Source organism: Caloenas nicobarica, chromosome 3 (assembly GCF_036013445.1).
Source record: "Caloenas nicobarica isolate bCalNic1 chromosome 3, bCalNic1.hap1, whole genome shotgun sequence".
NCBI lineage: Eukaryota > Metazoa > Chordata > Aves > Columbiformes > Columbidae > Caloenas > Caloenas nicobarica.
The window spans coordinates 42333362-42355262 of NC_088247.1; the positions used below are offsets into that span (position 1 = coordinate 42333362).

General features: G+C 37.1%; 1 protein-coding gene across 5 annotated transcripts in view; it reads left to right on the forward strand.

Annotated features, from left to right (window-relative positions):
* The window catches only part of KLHL32 (kelch like family member 32), a 118774-nt gene that overhangs the window by 13419 nt on the left and 83454 nt on the right, over nucleotides 1-21901 (forward strand). For 2 of the 5 annotated variants that reach the window (XM_065631084.1, XM_065631088.1), the window contains exons 2-3: nucleotides 12853-12941; nucleotides 15678-15858. In XM_065631084.1, coding sequence (XP_065487156.1) covers nucleotides 12919-12941; nucleotides 15678-15858 — 204 coding nt within the window. In that variant the 5' untranslated portion in view covers nucleotides 12853-12918. Of the gene's footprint in view, nucleotides 1-6939; nucleotides 6963-7749; nucleotides 7765-11143; nucleotides 11212-12852; nucleotides 12942-15677; nucleotides 15859-21901 lie in introns of those variants that run through there. The other 3 variants (XM_065631085.1, XM_065631087.1, XM_065631086.1) reach the window with 3 other exon arrangements.

Below are 21901 nucleotides of genomic sequence, written 5' to 3' on the forward strand. Positions count from 1 at the left end.
ATCTAGGTTGGAAGGGACCTCTTGAAATCATTTAGTCCAACCTCCTTATTCAGGTAGGGTCAGCTAGAGCAGATTGTCCAGGAGTATGTCCCAGGGTGTTTTGAATACCTCCAAGAAAGGAGACTCCAGAACCTCTCTGAGCAATCTCTTGTAGTGTTTAACCATTCTTACAGTAAAAAGTGTTTCCTTGTGTTCAGGTGGAATTTTACCTGTGTTAATTTGTGCCCACTAAGTTACAGAAGCAATGTTTTAACTTGAATTATGAGTAGCTATTTGTAGCATTTAGTGATTTCTACTTCTTTCTTTTGAAATGTAGCCTCTCTTGTTTTTTATTAAAATAATCTAAGAACTGTTGATGTGTCATTTGCCTCATAATCCATCTGAGTTCAGATATCCTTGCTGTGATGGGCACTCAAAACTGTTCCTCTCACCTCCTACAAAGAGTAAAATAATTATCAGACTAGAGGCAGAAGTCTTTATGCATGGAGTTATTCTTGACTCCCTCCTGCTGTTGTGGTTTATTCTCCCACTAAGAGTGCACACTTTGGGTCAGAAGGAGAGTGAATTAGAATAGGTTTCCGTAATCCAGTGATGAAGGTGGTGTCCTGGGGATAGGGAGACCTCCTTCTGTCCTGGGAGCTGGGACCAGAATGTTGAATAGCTATTTTTAAAACAGGACTGTAGTACAAGGTTCATGTACAGGCTGGTGCACAAATATTAAGGAAATGGGAGATTTGACTGTACTTTTTTTGATCATCAGCTGACGCAAACTATAGCTGTTCAAGGTTTTCCAGTTCTATCTCTGCACTCTCTGTGTACTTCTATGCATTTCCATTACTGAGATGAGGTTATTGTTAAGAAGTAACAGCAGATGGTGCAGTTTCTAGAGCTGTCATTGTAACTGGTCTGTTTTTGACTGCCAAATGTGTCAACAGCTAATGGTAGTCAGATCTGGCTTGTGAATATATAGAAGTTTTACAAAAAATCCATTGAACCATCCAGTCTGTGGTGAATCTGTGTGTACCCAGAGGATTTTAAGTACTAATTGTGGGATTGTCTCTGAAAATCACTACAGCTCATTGAAATTTGATGTTTGCAAACAAGAACTTAAATGTCTCTTTAGTAACCTAATTGATAGAGCTTAATTAGAGTGATCTTTTACTTTAGTACAAGCTATTATCTTCAAGTAAATTTCTTAAAGCATTTTGTCAAAGACATGACTTGCACTATAAAATGCATCTTGTGCATCCCTAAAATGAGTCTCTTTAGGCTGTATTTTCTGTCACCTCCCCTCCCTACCTGCTATGTCCTTTTGGCTCTGAGAAAAATTTTTATTTGCTGGATTGACACTGTGTATTAACGACAGTGGTCAGTATCAGAACACTTTCTAGGTAGCTGGTCTAGAACACAGAATATATTCTGTGTTAGAAATGGAACATATGTTAAGCAGAGGACAAGAGAAAACAGGAAATCTCCTGTTTCAATAAAATATGCTGCTATGAATCTAGATATCTTGTGCAAATGAATCCATGGAGGAAAATAATGCACTAGCTCTACCATCAACTTGGGCAGGGGCATTCAGCTGTTTTCCTACATAAGAAGTCAGGTGTCCTGATGTTTTCGTTTGTGTTCTCCACAGATCTGTGAGCTACAGCTTCCCCTGGCAGGGGGGTGGGAACTGTACCATTACCAACCATCTTAATGCTTCAGAAGCTCACACACTATAGCAGGTTATACTCACAGGGAATATGGAGAAGGCCACCATTAATTCCTATAGGAAATCTGTCGCTTGATACCTGTCCTAAGTTGAGAGAGCAATCTTCCTTCTGTTGCTATGGTGAGAATTTTCTCTCTTGGTTAAATCAGTTTTACTTCCTTAGTCCAGTCACAATTTCGTACAGCCCTGTGCATATAGCAAAGCTCCTGCAGATTTTTGGCAATGGAGTGCAAAAAGGCCCTCCTTCTCTGCTGCTTTCCTCAGCCCAGATCAGGCTTATCTGTGTTCTTTTCTAGCTCAGCTAGCTAAGGTTATGGAGGTAGCAGTGACTGTGTAAACATGTTACAGGCAGTGAATGAAAAGCAAAGTGGTCTATAGTAACAGAATTTTCATCATGTACAATATTTTTTCTAAACAATAAATGCTTTTCTGGTCTGCAGAAGGCAATGTAAAACAGGGTGAAGGACTGGAAGAAACCATCCTTCTTGCGGATAGCAAGTGAGGGATTGTAGCTAGGGAAACCAGTGTCCTTCCAGAATGACACAAGCTTAATGCTTTGTTAACCTGTAACCATGGTGCTTACAGTCCTTCTGAATTAAACTTTTGGATGGTTTAATGAAAGCCTGGAATAAAAAGAACATAGTTCAGGTATGCTGAGAGCCAAAAGGAGACCAAAAGAAGTTACCACTGCAGATGGAGTTGTGCAAGTTCTAAAGCTCAGATTTCGCATGTCCCAGATCAGTTTTGTGAGACAGTAACTGCTATGCAGCAAGCAGTATTGAAGATGACTTATACCTCTTTTTATCTTGTCTTCCCTCTGAGACCTTACAGCTTTCTTCTTAAAGACAAGCATAGAATCACAACATATATTTACATTTTTACAGTTACCGCTGTGTGTTTACCTGCGACAGCGTCAGTGTGTTCAAGTATAGATAACTCATACTGGAAGAATCCTCTACAAAATCTCAACTGTTTCTTTCTGCAAGAAATAAATAAATGCAAGTATCAGTCTGTCCTGTATGTCCTGTCAAATGATATCTTTCTGTAATTTATTGTGTTTCAAAAATGTAGTAGGAGTTAAGCAGTAATAACTACAAGGTGGAGGGAAACTCTTTCTGCCACTTACTGTTGGAGGGTAATTAAATAACTTCCCATCACAGAAGAGATGGTATGTGATTAGCGTGTGGGGCAGATGGAAGGTGGCAGAAGTGATCAACACTTCCCTGAGGCAGCTGATCATCCTGGGAGGAGAACTTCCACCTGGAAGATGGGTCTGGCAGGAAAAGTGCAGCAAGGAGCTGTGAACTTTCAGTGCAAGGGGCATGACTGTAAGAGACCACTGAGCAGAGCAAGGGAGCAGATGCCTGTCAGGCTCTATGTGGCTGAAAGAGGATATTCGCAAAACATAGAGGTGACTGTGCAGACTTTACTGCTTATGGCTTTCTTGATTGCAGTGTGTAACCAAACTTGTATATGGGCAGCCCTCTCCATTCTCTCCCTCTACTTCTTGCCCATGAACAATGGCTAGAAATACATTTGTCTGTAAACCTTGTTTATTCTGGTCATCTAATTGGTTTTGATTTTCTTTTTCAAACTAGAATTCTTTAATGTTTTAATCAAATCTGACTTTTCAGTATAGAAGTGTTTTAATCACTGAGTTTGTTGTAAGGACAAGGTCTAGATTAGACTGATCAAAGCTCTAGTTAACTTCAGGTCCTGTCACCTCTACTTAAACTTGTAAGTTAATTGGAAATGAATAAAATGAAAAGCTACATGTGAAAATTCCTTTTATTCCTAAAGCAGCTTGCAGCTCAACAGTAATATAGGCATCATGGTAATAAAAAAGTTTATGCTGGAATAGCATTAACTGGGTTTATAGAAGTTTTGCTATATTCTGAGTGTGGAAAAAGGGCACTAAAGGTCTGTGTATATGTCTTCTTAATGTTGCTACCCCTCATTGACTTTAACACAGACATAAGTCATATGAGAAGAATTTCACTTTGCCTGGTGTGTGGTGTTTTTTGGTTTTTGTTTTCTTTACTTCAGACACTCACATGTTAAGAAGTGTTGGTTAGAGTTAGAAATACCTATGCCTTTTCTTGTAGAAAGATGATCATAGGCAACTTCAATTTGGGCATTGGAGCACTTAGCTTCTTTCATTTTCTAACATTCTTAGCTTCATGAGCATGTAACTTTTTAACACTTTTAAAAAGATCTGGAAGAGCTGTACTGGCTGCATGGAACAGTGGCATAATTGGAACCATTAGCACTGAGCTTGGCTGCCTGAATAAACTGTCAGATATTATTCATTATAATCCAGCACAGTCAGCAGAAGGTGAAGGTAAGTATTCTGCAGATACTTCTCCAGAAAAAAGATGCAAAACTTGGTGATCTTGATTCCTATTCTAATATCTAGATGAAATGGGCTTCAATAGACACTCATTCTTTTGGTTGCTTTCTTCCAAATCTGTTGTTTTTGTGTCACCTGCAGGATCTTCTCTGCCCTTGGCTCTTTGTCTTTCTTTTCTGTACCTTCCCAGTCTTCACTCCCAAACTGAGCATTCAGCGTTCTTGCCCAGCAATTAGAATTAACCTCAGCTGACCTGTGGCTTCTATTCCTGTGATCATGCTGTTGAAAAATCCATCCTTCCTCCTTATTTTGCCCAGATACTTGTCTGATTTTAGTATTGTGTGCTATTCCACTGTTTCCCCTCCTCTGTTGCAAAAGAGAAAAACCCAGAAACAACTGCAGCCATCTTGCCTGGTCTAGCTTGCTCCTTATCTTTTGTTTCCTCTTCCATCATCTTTTGCACTCTTCTTCTTCTTGGCCTCATGCAAACCCTGCCCAACTTGCTTAAAGGTGCCAGAAATCTTTTGATGCCCTCATCTCTCTGCCAAAAAGGGATTTGTAAATACCTTTGTTTTCTTACGTTGAAGAGTGGAGGAACCATTGGTAGACCAGTTATACCCCAACAGGCTAGAAGGCAACTCCTGTTCCTCCAGAGCAGAATTCTGTACTTTAATGTTTGATTTAAATGTCAGATTGTTTTTTTTCTGTACAAAAAAAAACCCCAAACGAACAAAAAAACCAACCCCAAACACAATACCAATACAAAAAAAAAAAGTTGACAATGCAGAAGCTGTAATAAAGGAAGATTCTGAATGCCCTGTTTTCTCCTTGACTTGAGTGGAAGTTTTAACTCTGCACAAAGCATGTTCTAAATTAGCAGCGTATACATTAATAAAGGATCCTAAATCTCATATTTTAATTTTCTTAAATTCATTAGTAACTTGTCCACATCTCTTCCACCCCTCCTCCCTGTTTCCATGTTTTTATGACAGAGAAAACACAATAAATAGAGAAAAACACATTTGTAAAACAGCCTAAGATGGTTCCTATTTTAGGAGTTTCCCAGACTTTAAAATGTTCATATACAACACTTGCCGTGTTTGCCGGGATTTAAAAGCCTTGTTGGTGCTAGTAACATTGCATGGCCCATTCCAGGCCAGAGCTTGAAACTCAAACATCCTTATCAGTAGATCATTACAAAAATCTCTGGCTAGGTCTTGACCTGAACCATCTTGTGCTCTCCCAAAACATTTCCAGACAGGGCTTGGGAGTTAGCTGGTGACTTTTCCCAGTTAGGTGTTTGTATGTGGCGATGTTATTGTGGAGGCCACAAGAGAGCAGATATGGGCTAGTGTGTGTGTATGGGCAATGGAACCAGCACTGGCACTGTTAAATTTGCTAATATTGATAAAACTTTCCCTCCCTTCTGAGCTTGCATGTGGGTGAAATGATACACTTCCAAAGAAGCAGCGTCTCGGGTTTCCTTTGGCATGTAGTTTATATGAAAAAAATCATGCTGATTTAATGATAGGAGGTAAAATTGACAGTGATTTTCTGATCAGTTACTGTATGACTTGAAAAAAATTGTCAAGATAGAGACATGGTGGCCTGTTCCTGACCTGTTGCAATACTTTGGAGAACTGCCAGTCATATTGTTATGTACAGGCTTTTTTTTTTTTTCTTCTGACTCCTAGTGTTGAAAGCACCCGCAGAACACACAGGAAGTATTTTGTGCTATTGTAATTATGCTGTGAGGGGAGAGGGAAAGAGTCATTGAAATAGTCCGGTCACTATCCTGGAGGTACAGGTTATTCTGAAGCGTAGTTCTGCCACCCTGTGGCTACTGAGGGTCATTCTTAGAAGGTGTGTGTTCACTCAGCTACTGGTAGTCACAGCCATTTTCTTTTCAACTTCATGAATGCTATTTTGTGGAAAAAGTTGCAAGACTATTGTAGGTCCCATAGAGATGTATAAACTCTCTCTGCTTTCATTGAAAAATATAAGTACTCATTCACTGGAAACACCATTAGTTAATAGATCCCGTGATGGTGTAGTATGTAGATGCAACTGGTCACCTCAGTTATGCAAGGTTGTTGTCTATGCAGCAGTCACTTTTGCTTTTCTTAGTATTTTTATGTGGTTTTAAGCAGAAAATGTGATTATTTTGTTTCAGGCAGGTATCCAGTCTTTAAGTTCGTGTAGACTAATTGCCAAGATTGCAGACTATCTACAGTACTGTATACTCAGGTCTCGCATAAGTACTCCATATGCAGATTTGAAGTAGTTTCGAAAACATACCCGTGTATTTTTGACTCTCACTACTCTATAAAAGAATGATTCCTCTGTTCAATAAAAGCAGCTTGATGGCTGTGAGAGGTAAAAATCCAAGGCTTGCCTGAGTGAGGCCCTGATGAAGTTGACAGCATTTCAGGGTACACCTCACTCTAGAGTTATCAGGAGAAATAGTCATGATGCTTCTAGTTAAATTTCTGTTGCTTTCTGCTATGAAGCATTCTGACCTCATTTAGAGAAGCCTTCCACATTTTGCAACAAATAGGTCGAATTTCCCAGAAGGAAAATGGTTGGGTTTAAAGAACGGGTTTTTGGTTTTTATCCATTGAAAACGCTTTTCTTGAGCTCTACAGGAAAAAATCTTGAAGTCATACTTTGGCAAAGTAACTGAAGAGCTGGGTGCATGTCAGCATCAGTATGCCTTATAAAACTAAAATCCCAGAGAGCTTTTGCCCTGTCCCTTTGTAATGATTGTGGACTCAATATATGGTTTAGATACTTCACTCTGAGAGTGCTTTGCATATTTGTTGCCTAAGAGGAGAAAATAAGTTGTAATATTCTCCCTTACAGGTTGTGTAAGGAGTTGCCTTCTCCTTTTGCCAGGTGAGTAATTAGTATCATAGCTTAAACGATAACAACAGTGAGTGGCTCTGAAAAGCTAAGCTGATAGTGCACAGTGGTATATTATTATAATTGTATAAAACTGATCTTTTTTTTTTTTTTTTTTAAATGAAAGATGTTGAACAGTACATACACATCCTGGAAACAAGTGTGTTCTTGGAAGTCATCAGACTGCAAATGTGTGGTTTTGAGTAGAACTGCAGACTTTTCCCTTTCACGGATAGTGTGCAACTGTGTGGGGTTATATGATTGCATATGGTTTTATCAGTAGAACACAACCACCTCTTACGTGGTAGTGTAGGTAAAATATGCCTTAAGTTACACATGTGACCTTAAACCTGGCATTTTTTTTTAATCTGGATGCCTCTTCAGAAAAAATGTTCTGAATACTGATTCATATATATAGAATATATAAAGCCATCAAGATGATAGAAAAACATAAAGATGTGTTTCTGCTTATACATCCTTTACCCCTGTGGTTTCATTTTATATTTCTGTGGTTTAGGATCTTGATGATTTGTGAAGTTGGATGGTAATATGGTAGTGATAGACAATAAAATTCATGGTTCTAGTTGACTGTAGCTGGTGGTCTGAAGATAGTAATGACCTTCCCAGTCCTAAAATAAACTAGTTCGTAACTAATTGGAAGAGTGTAACAGTTTAATTATTCTTACCATGCTTTTACTTTATTATTGATTTTGCTGAATGTTTTCTTGCATTGTTTTGACTGACTCCTTTTTTTCCAAACAAATCCAGGTTTTGAATTTTTCACTCCCTTGGTATTGTAAGTTTCTTTTTTTTGTTTTGTTTTGGTTTGGTTTTTTGTTGGTACTGTGAATGCTTTATCTTGAAAGTCACTATATTTAGGCACTAATTACATGAGAAACTTGCAGTTGAGCTGAGTTATGGTTTCACTGACAAGATCAGGCACTGACAGACTTTTCCTCACCATTGTAATGTTCTTGAACGTTTTTGTATGGAATGATAAAAATCTTTCAATTCTCGGAAATCTTAAAGAAATAAGAAAAAGTAGAGTCTCCCAGGCAAGTGGGAGGAGTGTGTTAATAAAATTACAAGAGCAAGTTTGCAATCAAACTCTTTTAGATGTTTCCAAATGTTTCCCTTTTGACAAATTATCTGGAAGAGCTCTGATTAAAAAAAAAAAAAAAAAGATAATGCTGTCCTTTATTTTTTGTGAATAGTGAGCTCATATAGTCTTGTTTCTGAAGAGACTCTTACTCTGAGAGAAGGTGATGCTTGAAAGGATGAATTATTCTGACCTACTAAAACCAGAGTACTTTAAGGACAAAATCAGAAGCTTCTATGCATAAGGATATAAACTAGGACAGAAAATTGCCATGGGTAAATCTTAATGGTCTTTTCTGCATCCATGACAGTCTCCTTGAGGACGTGCTATGAAGTCATTCTGGAAGGAAATGGATGTAGTGTACTTCTGATTGCTTTTAAATGTTTCATTTTCTTTTTAAATAAAGAGCGAAATTAAACCAGATAATTGAAGTTGTCAAAGGGAAAACGGGATTTCACAGGGTCCAAATGCTTCATCTTCATGACATACCTAGTTCAAAATTTTGCTTTTCTACAGGAAAGAGTAATGTGATGCTTATAACCTCTTTGGTTCATTTTACGCCTGCTGTATGTTATTATTTCTTCTAACGTAAAGTGAAGAAGTGTGATTTTAAGGGAAATTGTTTTTCAATGCCTAAAATACACATTTTGAAAAGGAGCAACTTGAGGGAAGGAAGATAACTAATTGAAGATAAGTACCTGAAAATTCAAAATCTCTTTTGAATTCTTTTTATAGTGGATGTTAGTGAATATTTCTAATCTTTTTAGCTAATTTTTGTGTATATGAATTTCCATAAGTTTCTATCTAATGTAGTTTGGCACAATGCAAATTTGAAGTAAAGCTGATTCACCCTTTTCTGATATAACTTAAGAGTCAGAATTAAGAGTATTAATAAATATATCTAAATGAAATATTACTAACTGTAAGGATATATTATCTAAGATCATACCAAAAAAAATCAAATTTAGTGGGAAGTTTTACAAATCAACAGTTTTTAATGGTTACTGACAAGTGGGACAACCTTTGTTTGGGAAGATAACTAAAAGCTGCATATGTGAAATGAGATAAAAATCTTTACTTAAATCCTTAGGGTTTGGTTAGCTGGCTTGGATAAGTGTTAAAATTGATTATTTAAAATATATTTCTGATAGGCAGTATTGTTCTAGATAATGTGAAAACAGATGAGTGGCTTTCCCAAATCAAAGTAAAAAATGGAAGGAGAAATTAGAGGGCTTTTCACACATTAGAGGAGTTTATAGCCAGAGTAATACTTACCTAATGCAGTGCCGTTCTGTGAAGTTTAGTGGTAAACAGAAGATCAGCAACTTTGTTTGTGATTAACTGGGTGAAAGCCTTAACCGATAGGAGTGCAAAGGACTCCACAGTTCCCAAACTTGCTCGCCACGTCCTTTATTAGGAGATGAAGAACATAGATCTTGCCAGAAAGACAAGCCAGTCTCTCACTCTGTGACCGGGTCTGAAGCAGCAGGGGCAGCTGTGAGAACCGAAGCAAAACAATGTTATAATCAATTAAATTAAAGGAAGAAATACTGTCTGCTTAAATACTATTTTTAATAATCTTGGAACAAATAATTATTGAACTACACTGCTAATTTAGATTAGAGAAGGGGCATAGCCTAACAGCATGCGATGGATGCAGCAGAGTGGCAATCCGCTCCAAGAATTCCAGAGAGAATAAACCCCCAACTTTTTCTGCTACTGCATGGTAAGACAATAAATGTATGGAAAGACTGACATTTCGGGACTTCCACAAAACACTGATAGATTAGTTGGACATAATCATTTGCACGGACAGTTTAATTTCTTTGCAATTGCTTATTTTTGAAATCCCTAGATACAGCGTGTTTTGATGGAAAACTACTGGTCTCCCCTGATTCCCCACCAAGTTACTGTTATATTCTTTCAGCACTAACTGGATCATGACTAGTTTTTATTGTTTATATTTTTTTCCACTTTACTAGGATGTGAACAAACGAAACAATAAGAAAATTATAGTTGTAAAATATAGTAGGATCAGTGCCTAGTGATCTTCATTGTAAACTTGTAAGAAGTTAATGTCTCAAAGAAAGAATATGCAAAAAAAGTTTTATGGCAAATTTAGTGTGTATCTCAGACCTAAGATGTAGTGAGTGTTTTCTGTTTGGCCTACATTTGTCCTGTTAATCTCCAGCATAATGGAGTATTTCACTATAACAGAAGGATTTAGGTGGAATTAAAGTCTTCCATTTAAACCAAAAGTCTTATCCTTAAATTTATAAATTAATCTTTTAAACCAATAGAATTACTTTAAGTAGTTAAATAGACAAGAGTATGTCTTAAACATTCCAATGCAAAGAGTTTCCTTATGTACCAATGAAAGTTAGTTTACATAACAAAGGTGAATCCAGCTGTCTGAAACAGAAAAAAAGCTCTTGGCACAAAAGATTTTGGAACCATCCTGGTGCAGCACATCCATATATGAGGTGGAAGTGCCTTTTTTTTTCCCTATAAGAATAAATTAATACATCAGAATTACCAATTATTAACATTTTTGAGCTGCATTAAGTAATTTTATATTGCTAAGCAAAATCAGTGCAGTGTTGATAAAATGATTTACATGCTGTTATAGTATTCTTGTATATGTGATGTAGATTTAAAATTTAAAAAAGTGAGGCATGCTGCACTGGCACTTGGAGGAGAAAGGGCGCATCACAAAATTCAGGAAAGATCAATTTGTCTGGGCAAAACATTGAAATAAGTATGGGACTCTTTGGATGCTTCGCTAATTCTTTGAAGCATATGCCATAGTTATTTTATTATAGAAGGAACGCTTTCCCCTCAAAGTCTTTCTTGGCCCTTCTCCTGTTTGCTTTCACTGCTGCTTGTTGTGTGGATTTGTTGTTGTTTTGTTTGGTGTTTGTTTTGGGTTTGGTTTTTTTTTTTTGGTTGGTTGGGTTGGTTGTTTGGTTTTTGTGGGCCACAGAGTTTGGACCTCTTGAAAAGGTCAGAGAAAGCTTGAATTTCTTCCCTCCCAGTCTCTTGCTGGTGTAGGATTTCCTATCTGCAGCAAACAATATCAGGACTGTTGGACATTTCTTGACTTAAAAATTGGCAGATTTGTGAAGACAAGGAAGTAAAATTGATGTAAGTTTCCTACTCATATTTATAAAAACGTGAGTTGGGCTCTGCTGGTTTCATGGGAATTTACATCACAAGAATACTTGTTTCTACAGTGCTGTGATGCAGCCTGCTGAAATTCAAGGTGATTTGATGGAGAAACTTTTAACAGTTTATTGAGCTGTGTTTCTGGTAGTGCTGACTCTGGATCTTGAGAAGGACAAAAATTAAGAGAAAGTCCTTAGTAGCCTGTATGCACTCAAAGGCCCATTGAGGCCCATGTTTTGAGGTGCCTCTGGATCTGATTGCAGAGTAGCATGAAAACAGGTCCAAGGATGTGGAACAAACAAGGCAGTGTATCCTATGCACCTTTGCAAGCCTTGATGAAAACCACCTTGAAAATGCTGCCAAGCTCTTTGAAGGCATCTGAGAGGTTTTTCTTATCCTGGAACTTGAGTTCCTAGGAGAAGACTGGCTAAGTTAAGGGTTAAGTTCTGATCCCCTGAGAATTAAAAAAGTAAAAACTACCAGTTTAAGATTAAGGGGCAATTTAAGAACAAATTAATATAACCAAAACCAGCATTATTTGTACTTCTGTTTGTTTAATTAGTAACACTACAAAAGGGTATTTGTGGTGTTTCAGTATTGATCTCAGTGTAAGCCTCTAATAGCACCTGGAATAGGGCATCATTTTAATTGGAAAGCAGAAAAAAAACCCCTTGTATTAAAGATAACTGCTTTTACAGGGGCACACTGCCAACCAGCAGAGGTGGAAAAGTTCTGCCACCTTATTCAGGTGCTGGGAGGTCAGCATAAGATCTGTAGTGGTTTGACAACTTCAAAGAATAATTATATGTTAGAACATCCTTTATCCTTTTTGTTACAAAAGCAACTTTCAGTAGTCATTGAGCAACATAGGTTAATTCATATGGTCACTTAAATATTTTGCCTTTTAAAAAAGCTATAGGGCTTTTAAATTGGATCATGGTGCTTGTATGTACTGTTTGTATTTGACAAAAGGTTTGTTTATCTCCAGGCTGACAGTGGTACTTGGTCATAGTACTGATTAGTCAATCAAGAGTGTTGTTCTGGGGGAAGTGGGAGCTGCCTTTTGGAGTGTACAGTAAGCCTGTCCCTTGTCCCCCACCAAACTGCATTCAAAAAAAATAATGTAGTCAAAGCATGTCTTTAGGTGTATGGCAAACTTCATAGACCCTAGACAGGCCTGTGAGATTACACTGTGAGAGATGTGAGATTTATGTAGCTGTATGTCATTCAGGGAGCAAACACCAATAGATGATTCTGGCCTACTGTTCAAACTGAGGGATTTTTGGAAAGATATTTCCCTCCTTACCACTCTTCCACTTTTTGGAAATAATATGCGCTCCTGAGTTTGCAGAAGGGACACATGCCTCAAGGACGGCAGATGCAGGAACTTCAAATGGTAGGGTGTGAATTTCTAGGAAAGTCTAGAGGAAAAGCTACTTTCAGACTACTCAATCTAGCCAACAAAATTTCACATGCACCTAATCTATGTGGTGTGTCTTTCTGCAATAGAAGAATTGAAGAAAATTGCCTTTGAATTGCACATCCTGAGAGTATTGATCTTTAAGGCTGAGGCTGTGTATGCTTTCAATTTTAATGTTCCTCTCCTTTCTCTCTTTTTAGCTGGAATGCTTGCTGCTTTCCCTACGGGATTGTAAGCTTTGATATTCAGAAGAGCAAAAGTGAAAGATGCCATCTGAGAGGTGCCTGAGGTATAGTACTTGGTAGTGTGTAGAAAGTCATTCACATTTAGACTGATGTTTACCAAAACTGCAGTTAGCAGAGAGCAGAAAAGTGAAACTAATATTAGGTAGGAATTTACATTACTAAGTACATATTCACATTATAATCTGCAAAATATTACTTTCTTCTTGCTCTCTAGTGAAGAGAAGCATGCCTAGGATTGATTTGGGACCCACATTCTCTTCTCATGTTATCTCGTTTATGCCTTTGTCCATACTTGGAATTTTTAATTGTGGAAGCAACTTGTATTTTACATCCATGCGCTTGAACTGGTTGCTGGTGATCGTTTTTGTGTATGTGGTGTTACACTATTCAGGACATATATTACTCTTCCGGTTCTGTGAAATGACTTCAAAGCATTCTCTTCAAACTCATCTTCCTGCTTTCCAGAATGTCCCATTCTATCTCTTTCCCTCATACAGAGTCTTAATCATCTATACGTACTTGCCAGTCTAGACTTTCTCATTTATTTGTGTTGCCCACTGTCTCATCAGATAATTTGACATTTATAATCTAATTAGTTTCCCAGAGCACTTTCAGGCAGAACACTCAGCAGAGTTTATTAGTCCAGTTGCTTTTCTGCAGAACCTTGCACTAGTCTGATACACTAGTAGTTTGATTTTACAGAGTAGTTTACACTCATGGGCAGATCTGGGAGCTCAGAGATCTACCTCATAGTACTGAAACATCATATCATTCCGGTTCTGTTCCCCTTTTACCTGCCATGCTTCTGCAGCAGAAGAGAATCAGGAATTTCTTGCATTTTTATAGCTGAGTATATAAACTGACAATATTGCTACAAAGCGGCCATGTCATGTTTAAGGAATCAGTGCTTTTTCATTCATAAATTCCAGTTAAATTGCCTTGCACATGTATAGATTCTTCATATGTTGTTAACACAAAGGTTATAGGCAATTGATTTTTTTTTTTTTCATTTTGGTCATTGTATTGAAAAAAAAGATTATGATATAGCTCAATTTAAAACCACAGATGACTGATTTTATGTGTGTGTATATATGTGCATATACACATATCTATATAAAATTTCCCCAGCAAAATTACCCTTGTGACTTGTCTCTCTGATGTTTTCTATTGAGTGAAATAGTCCTTTTTTTTATGGAAAAGAACTTTCACCTCTGGATGGTGGTGAAAAATCAAGAGGAATGAAGGTCTTGGTTTACAACATTGGGAGAGAGGCTAATAAAAGTGGAAATAAAAAGAAACCATCTCTAGGTGTAATTAGCTTATTATACTTACACAGGTTATCTTCCAATTTTTTAATGTTCTCAGTTCCTTTAGGAAAAAACAGAACAAAACAACACACCACAAACTAACAACCACCTAAAAAAACCCCAACAAACTGAAACTCCAGGCTTCTTCCAGATTCTTAAGGGGGAAACCAGGGTGAGCCAACTGTATCCTGCAGTTCTCCAGGAATTGGTAACAGAACTGATGGTTAACCTTTAATTTCAGATTCTTCATTGTTGATGAACACTGGAGGAAAAAAATACAGTTCTATTAGTTTATTTTTTTAATACAGCAAGTTAAACCTGTAGCACTGTGTGTCTTAGTTCTTGTCTTTTTAAAAGAAATGGTTAGATTAGAGCAAACTATCTGTAAAGCAGGTCTGCCTTAGTTTACAGGTGCCCAAGGTGCAGGAGTGGAATAGGCAGTACAGGGAGTGTGGTGATGGGAAAGGAGAATATAGCAGCAACGCAGCTGCTGCGTAGCATGTGTATGGAGTGAATTATGTGACTGTAGTGGAAAGATTATAGCAAGTTTACCCCTTAATAAAAAAAAAAGAATTATACATTTACTTTGTTTTACTCAGGAATGATTCTCTGTAAACTCACCTTCTGTAAAGACCTAGATTCTCAGGCAATATAAATTGGTGTAGTCTCACAGATTTCAAATAAACAGCATTGTTTTGTGCCAGAGAGGATTTGCAGATTTGTTTGATTTATTTCTCTTTGCATCAACAGTTATGCAGTCTCTTCTGCTATAGAAAAGGGAGCTGCAATCGAACAATCCTAGGCTGGATGGCATGAAAATCTTATATTCATACAAGGAGATATTCAGAGGTGGTGGAAGGCCTCAGCATTTTAAAAACAAGCAAACATCTTTCCCCCCCCGCAATACAAACCAACTAAACAAAAAACCTCCGCAACACTTCCTAATTGTGAGTGACCTGAAATGGTCTGAAAACACTCATTAATGCAGTATCAGACAAGCAGGCCACCTGAGACCATGAGTCTTCATTCTTTTAGTAGCACTAGTTGCATACATACATGCATACATACATACATAGATGCTTCCTTCCACTAATACAGTGGAAATCAGTTTGAGCCACTTGAAGTTTTTTGTCACTCCATTGACCTAGGCCCTTTATTCTTCTCTCTTAATTCTAAAATGATTCTGAATTAATCTTACGAGTCCAGCTGACTTCCAGTGCAGCAAATGAAAGTCAGAATAGTTGAAGTTTTAAAATTTGAATATATAATCAGGTTTCATAACACTTCGTTATACTGAGTTTTTCTTGTGATGTCTGTCCCATAGAAAGATTTTTGCCTGACAGGGTTCATGACCATTTTTCTTTCCAAGAATTATCAAACAATCTTGCCTTAGAAAATGTTCTTCTATATTTCTGACAGAATCTGCTTGTTTCTGACTTTTTTTGAGAAAATCTTTCCCCTTTTCCCTCTCAGCGTTCAGGAAATGCTGACAGGTCAGAGACTTTGTCAGTCCAGCTCCCATAATGATGCTGTCCTGGCAGCCCTGAACCAACAAAGAAGTGATGGCATACTTTGTGATATCACCCTCATTGCTGAAGAGCAGAAGTTCCACGCACATAAAGCCGTCCTGGCAGCCTGCAGTGACTACTTCCGAGTAAGTCCAAAGATTCTTTTTTTTTTTTTTTTTTTCCTGTTCTTATAATAATATTCAGAATTACGCTGGGGGATGGGGGGATGAGGGGCAGGGATGGTGATAGATACCACACTGAACTAGCTTTAAGTTTGAGCCTGAAGAAAATTCAGGATTATTGCACATTCAGTAGATTGTACAACTTTATATATCCACATACATGTCATACAAAAGTAATGTTAATAACATCATTACAGTTTTTATCATTATTTATGATCAGTCTTTCTTCTCTCCCTCCCAGTAAAGATAGGCAGTATACATCTTTCTATGAATCTTATGCTCCAGTAAAGTCAGAAAGTGGAAGTTGTGATTAGAACGTGGAAAGATGGGGAGAGGGAATTTAAATATTAATGTACACAACTTAAGTCAGCTTGAGAGTAGATTTTTGTAGAGATGTAAATGATTACTCTCAAGGACGAGGCCATAGTAATTTTTTCAGTGTAATAAAACTTATTTTCAGAAAAAATGTTTCTGAAATGTAGAGATTAATATATTCCCTGGGAAGTCTGATTCAGGTACTCGGCATGAAAAATTGAACCCAGGTGCTGAAATTGGAGTAGCTGAAAAATTGAATTTTTTAACAGGAAGAGCATTCTTTATATGAAGCAATTCTACTAACCTTCATTATAATGTACCTGTTCAAAATGTTGGACTGTCTATAACTCTTTAGTTGACTGGTTTTTTTCTAAGTGTGAGTCATCCTGTTGTTATTCAGAGACTAAAGTGGAAATTAATTTAAAAGGTCTGTTTTCTCTAACAAAGTAAGTTTATTTAATATTTTGCCTACACTGTAATTGTAGTGCTATGAACTTCTTTGTGGTGACCTTTTCGTTTTGTTACAATAGTAATACAGTGTATGACAACTGTTCCGTATCCTTAATTGCATGAGCAGAATTTTTATCTTCCTGTCAACTGTGTCTCTCTTTTGGTTAGAACTGAGACTTAATTTATTCTGTGCGTTTAAGAAATATTGTTAACCTTGATGTTACTTCCTCTGTGCTGATGTTGAGCCAATTTATTGCTCATTTCTTTGAGCCTGTCTGCATACTTGTGTTCTGCTCCTGCAGACTTTACACAGCCATAGCTGCTGATGTTGCTTTGTCACGGTGCCCTGGCCTGCTGTAACACAGACTGCTTACCACTTTTTTCCTTTTACCCTAGAGCACAGAGAGGGATTTTGGAGCTCTCTAACTGTATATACTTGTTGATGATAGATGTACTACAGGGCTGCTGTCCTGGTTAGATTGAAATATTTTAATAAGAGCGCCATATCATTCCTTTGCGTCTGTGACATACATTCCCTCTAGTGCTTATTGTACCCAGTGCATAGGAACATCATAGGGTGGGCAGCTGTACCCAGTGTTCAAGCAGTGTGGTAGGAACAGCTTCTACCTTGATCGCTTATTGATTGACCTTGAGATTTTGGGCACTGTGACTCACTCTGTTATTTCCAATTGAGCTACTTGGTATTTGCTGGACAGTTATTGCAAATTAAAATCTTAATACCCTATGGGAAAAAAAAAAAAAACAACCAAAAACCAACACAATTTTACAATAGATCAAATTCCTAAGTGCTATGTAAATCTTTTATATTAAAAAAATACTGAGAGAATGGTCTATGCATTGTTTAGTAATTTGATCTGCCTCAAAATAGTTATAATTTGGTAGGACATATAGCTGATACCTAAGGTCTGAAGAATAAATGTGGAACTCGTGCTTCCTGAAATCAGTCAAATACTTTCTATTATTAATGGACAAAAAGCTTTTTTAGAAAATTGTGAAATGAGATTTATGATCTGTAGGAAGATGGCAAAAAAGTTACTGTATACTATGTTCCTGATTCCAATAGTTCAGAAAAAGCAAAAGTTGATTAAAAAATAATAATGTTTAGTATTTAAACTGAGATTATTAAGGGTTTTATATCTAGGGGGATTTGGCCTAATTTGAGCTACTCAAGTATTCATTTTTCGAGATTTAGGAGAATGACACCAAGCTTCATTCAGAGTCAGTGAAGAGAAATAAGTGTTTCCAGGGGATGACAAAGGAGGATAGAAGATTTATTTAGAATGAAATGAATCACTATCTGGAAGTGCCAGATCTGTCCCCACTGGTCATTAAGACTAGACTCACATGCTTCAAATTTAGCTGTTAATATTACATAAGATAATTTCTACCTTTTGTTTTTCCTGGATTTTCTTGGAGGAATTATTGGAAGAACCTTGCAGATTTTCTAACCCTGAAGAAGTCATTGCCATGAGAAACTTACCTTTCGCTAATTTTTGTGATATTTTTTTCCATGTAAGCACAGGATTGCAGTGGACCTGATTTGGGGAACATCAGATATTGGAGCTGCCTTGAATAAAACTGGTATGACAACACTGTATATCAGTGTGACAAAACTTGCCTACCGTAGTTTCTGGTTTCTGTGGCTCTTTTCTAAGACAAGCCAGAGACATGAGCTTCAGCAGATACTAAGGGCTCACCTTTCGATGTAACAGCCTTCTATCCCTTCTTCCAGTTGGGATGGTTAGTCTTGTAGTTCCGGCTGTGCTGAAACAAAGGAATTTAAATCCTGAGCATAGCATCTGATTTGGGAGTTTGTTACATTTGTACACCAAAATGTTGTGGGTTTTTTTCTTAAGAAAAACAAGCCCATAGGAAATGGCATAGAAATACTGCATTAAAAATACAGAGATAATTTGCAAGATTAGACACTTGAAAATTAGAGTTTTCAAATTGTTTTCTGTTCTGTATGTTCTGAAGGACATCTTCTTTCAAAATGAGAGAAGGAATACTGTAGTCAGCTCCATACCCTAAAAGACTCATCTAAAGAATAGTAAACATATGTATCTTTATGATTTTTTTAATTATTATTTTTATTTTTAGAAAGGAACAAACAGCATTTTAGGCAAACTTTTCTGTATGACATGCTGTAATTTGCTCTTTGTCTCAGTCTGTTGCAAGGAGACAAGGCGGTTGAGTTAGTCTGTGTGCATTGTGATAGCTCTAGCAGGCTAAGTGATTTCCAATTAAAAGATTCTTTTTCTTTTTTTCCCCTCTGGGAGCAAAATGAAATGCTACTGCATGACTTCATTAGTAGGCATTTGCAGTGTTGGCAGGTGATTATATAACCTCAAGATTTTCTTGTACAAAATGCGTTAGTTTTCCCGTCAGAACAACTTCTTTCTTCCTTATATTTTGTTTGAGTGGGTTCATAGTCACAGGACTTCGATCTTTCTCAAAAAGATACAGATTTTCTGTGTAATCTGGATGAACAAAATTATAGCAATTAACTAGAATAGATTTTAAAATGTCAATAATGTTCTAATTTTTTCTACAATGAGCATGTTCAATTCTTATAAGAATCTTCTCTGAAATGTACTAGTAGATATTAATTTTGCATACACACTTTGTACTTATAATTGTGACAGTTGATTCTTAACCAGTTTATTTTCAGGATTTTTCTGTGTGGTCTTTCCTCCGTGTCAACAGATAATTTCTTTGTGTGTACACAAAGTTGTTGATTGTTTATATTTTGGAATATATTGCCTTGTTTCTTTGTAAGGTTAGAGAATTAATTTTGTAAAGAAATCCCCAAGGTATGACAGACTGTATGGTGCAAATAGCTTTTGAGGTCGTCTTGTTATGTGAATCATAAAGAGGAAAAGGCTCTCCCTAATACATCTTAGGGACAGATCCAAGGACCTAGTTCTGAGAAATCAGAATTACTGGCTGCTTTTGCAGTATAATGTGATTTTTGGTTTTCAGTATTTTACCATTGATGTGTGTGTACCAAACAAATGGTATTTTCCTTGTTATTGTTCCCTTGAAGTGATGCTACTTAGAAATTCCCTTTCCAGATAATATTTTAAAATGTTAGCTTTTTTCCACTGGGCCAAATTAATTCTGTTGTTCTAGCAATACGTAGTCATTACTGAGATTTTTGTGCCGAAAGAGGCTTTCACCCTCACTTCTAGCTTCCTGTGTAGGCTGAGAAATACTTCCCCTTCTGACATATCTAAACTTTCCCTGGGATTATTTTTGTTTTATTTTCTCAGTTGGAAATTGTTACATATTTAAGAAACTAAAGTATTTCATCTGTATTATTACCTAACAGCTTTGATAGATCTCAGTCACGTAGATTCACCATATCATCTAACATTGTTTCTAAAGTAATGCTTGCTTTCATTTTTCCCAAGCATATAGAATCATTGCTGTCGTTAATGTTGTATATGCTTTTTGGTTTTTTTTTGCACCCAGCAATGTGGGTGCTGTCAAAAACATTTACAAGAGTCTTCTGTTTTCTGAACTCTGTTTTCCAATTCCCAACAGTTGTTATGCTGTCAGAGTAAATAAGTTTCTGTTGCAATTCTCATAGTATGTGAATAAATTAATTGCAATTCTCCCACTGCTGGATGGTAGACAATATGGTGTCTTATTCTCTGAGTTATCCTCCTGATTATTTTTTTTCTTTTTCTTTTTTGAAGTTCCTATACGGTAAGTGCACTATGAGTTAAGTATGACAGAATCAACTGCAGTTAGTGAGATAACCCATAGGAGACTGTGGCTTATTGTCTCTAATTAAATTAGTGTTATAACAACATGTGGTGTTTGGTTACTCTTTATTTGATGCATTTTCTCCGTTTAAAAGCAGGACAGAAAGGAGTCATTGTAGCCATGTTGCTGTAATTGCCAACTTTCTTTTCTTGCTCCAGGCTACTTCAGTTCCATTTTGCAGTGCTGCTTTAGCCAGTGTTCTGAAGCTGGGCTGAGCTCAGCTGCAATTTCTGTGTTGCTAAGTGTTTGCCCATGGAAAGCCAATTTATTGTGGCAGGCCTGTCACAGAGAACTGTTTCATACCTGTTTTCTTCTCAGTCCCTGTAGTCTGATGAAGAAGGCTTATATTTTAGAACATTGTTGGATGCAGTAGACATTCTTCTATATTTTGCAGTCTCCATCAGTATCTTCCTACACAACCTCAGGAGACATTAAAGCTATTATTCTGTGAGTGTAGTGAATCTGAAATCACCTTCTGCTCCAACCACCTGAAGGAATTTTTTGGGCAGTATGTCACTTTTAGCTTCAGTGAGTAGGACCCGCATACCATTTTAATATCATGAAAGAGGCAAGACTGCTGAAGAGCTAAAAACACAGCCCATATGTTGCACTCGTATGTACAGCTGGTGTTAGGATGTTTTAGCACTATTGAAATAATTGTTTTTCTTTTGAATGCTCCATCAAGGTTTCTTGCATTCCCCTTGATTTGTATAGGAACAAGCCCATCACTATGCAAATACTTCTGTCTTTTGTGTTGGTCATAGTGCTTGTTGGAAACTTTAGAGGAAATACCTTTCTTTAAAGAAATTCTTCAACTACTTCATTGTCAAGAGTGCCATATTTTTTTACACCCTGCTAACAGCTAGTTAGTCATTTTAGTAGGCTGAAATGTGATGTTGTTGGCTAGTTGAATTCACATCACCTTAGGCCTTCATCTCATAAAAAGCAGAATTTAAGCAGTGGAATCTCTGCATTTGACTGTCCTGAAGAGCTTTGTAAAATGCTGCTGGTTGCTTATCTTTGGCAGGAGTTAATCTGCCTAAGTCAACCTGTTTTCAAACATAGACATCTAAAACCTCTCTAAGTCTCAATCCACTCTTACTGGATGTCCTAAAGTGTGAATTATGAATGAATTAAACTGCCTCTCTGTCTACTATTTAATAGGTAGTGCCTCAAAAATGGGAGATGCCTTTAACAGCATTGGGTGAGAACTTAAGAATGGCTGTATTGTGTTGGCTCACTGGCTGTTTGCTTTATCAGTAGCTGTGATACCTGGAGAAAGAGAGTAAAACCATGTACGTGATGTGTCCCTGAAAGCTCCTGAGCTGAATAAGAACCTGGCCTTCCAAAGTCATAGGATACCAGCTATACAAGTAGGCAAAAAATGTACATAAAACCCACTTGAAATCAAAATTGCTGAATGTTAGGGCACCTTATGAAATGTTCATCT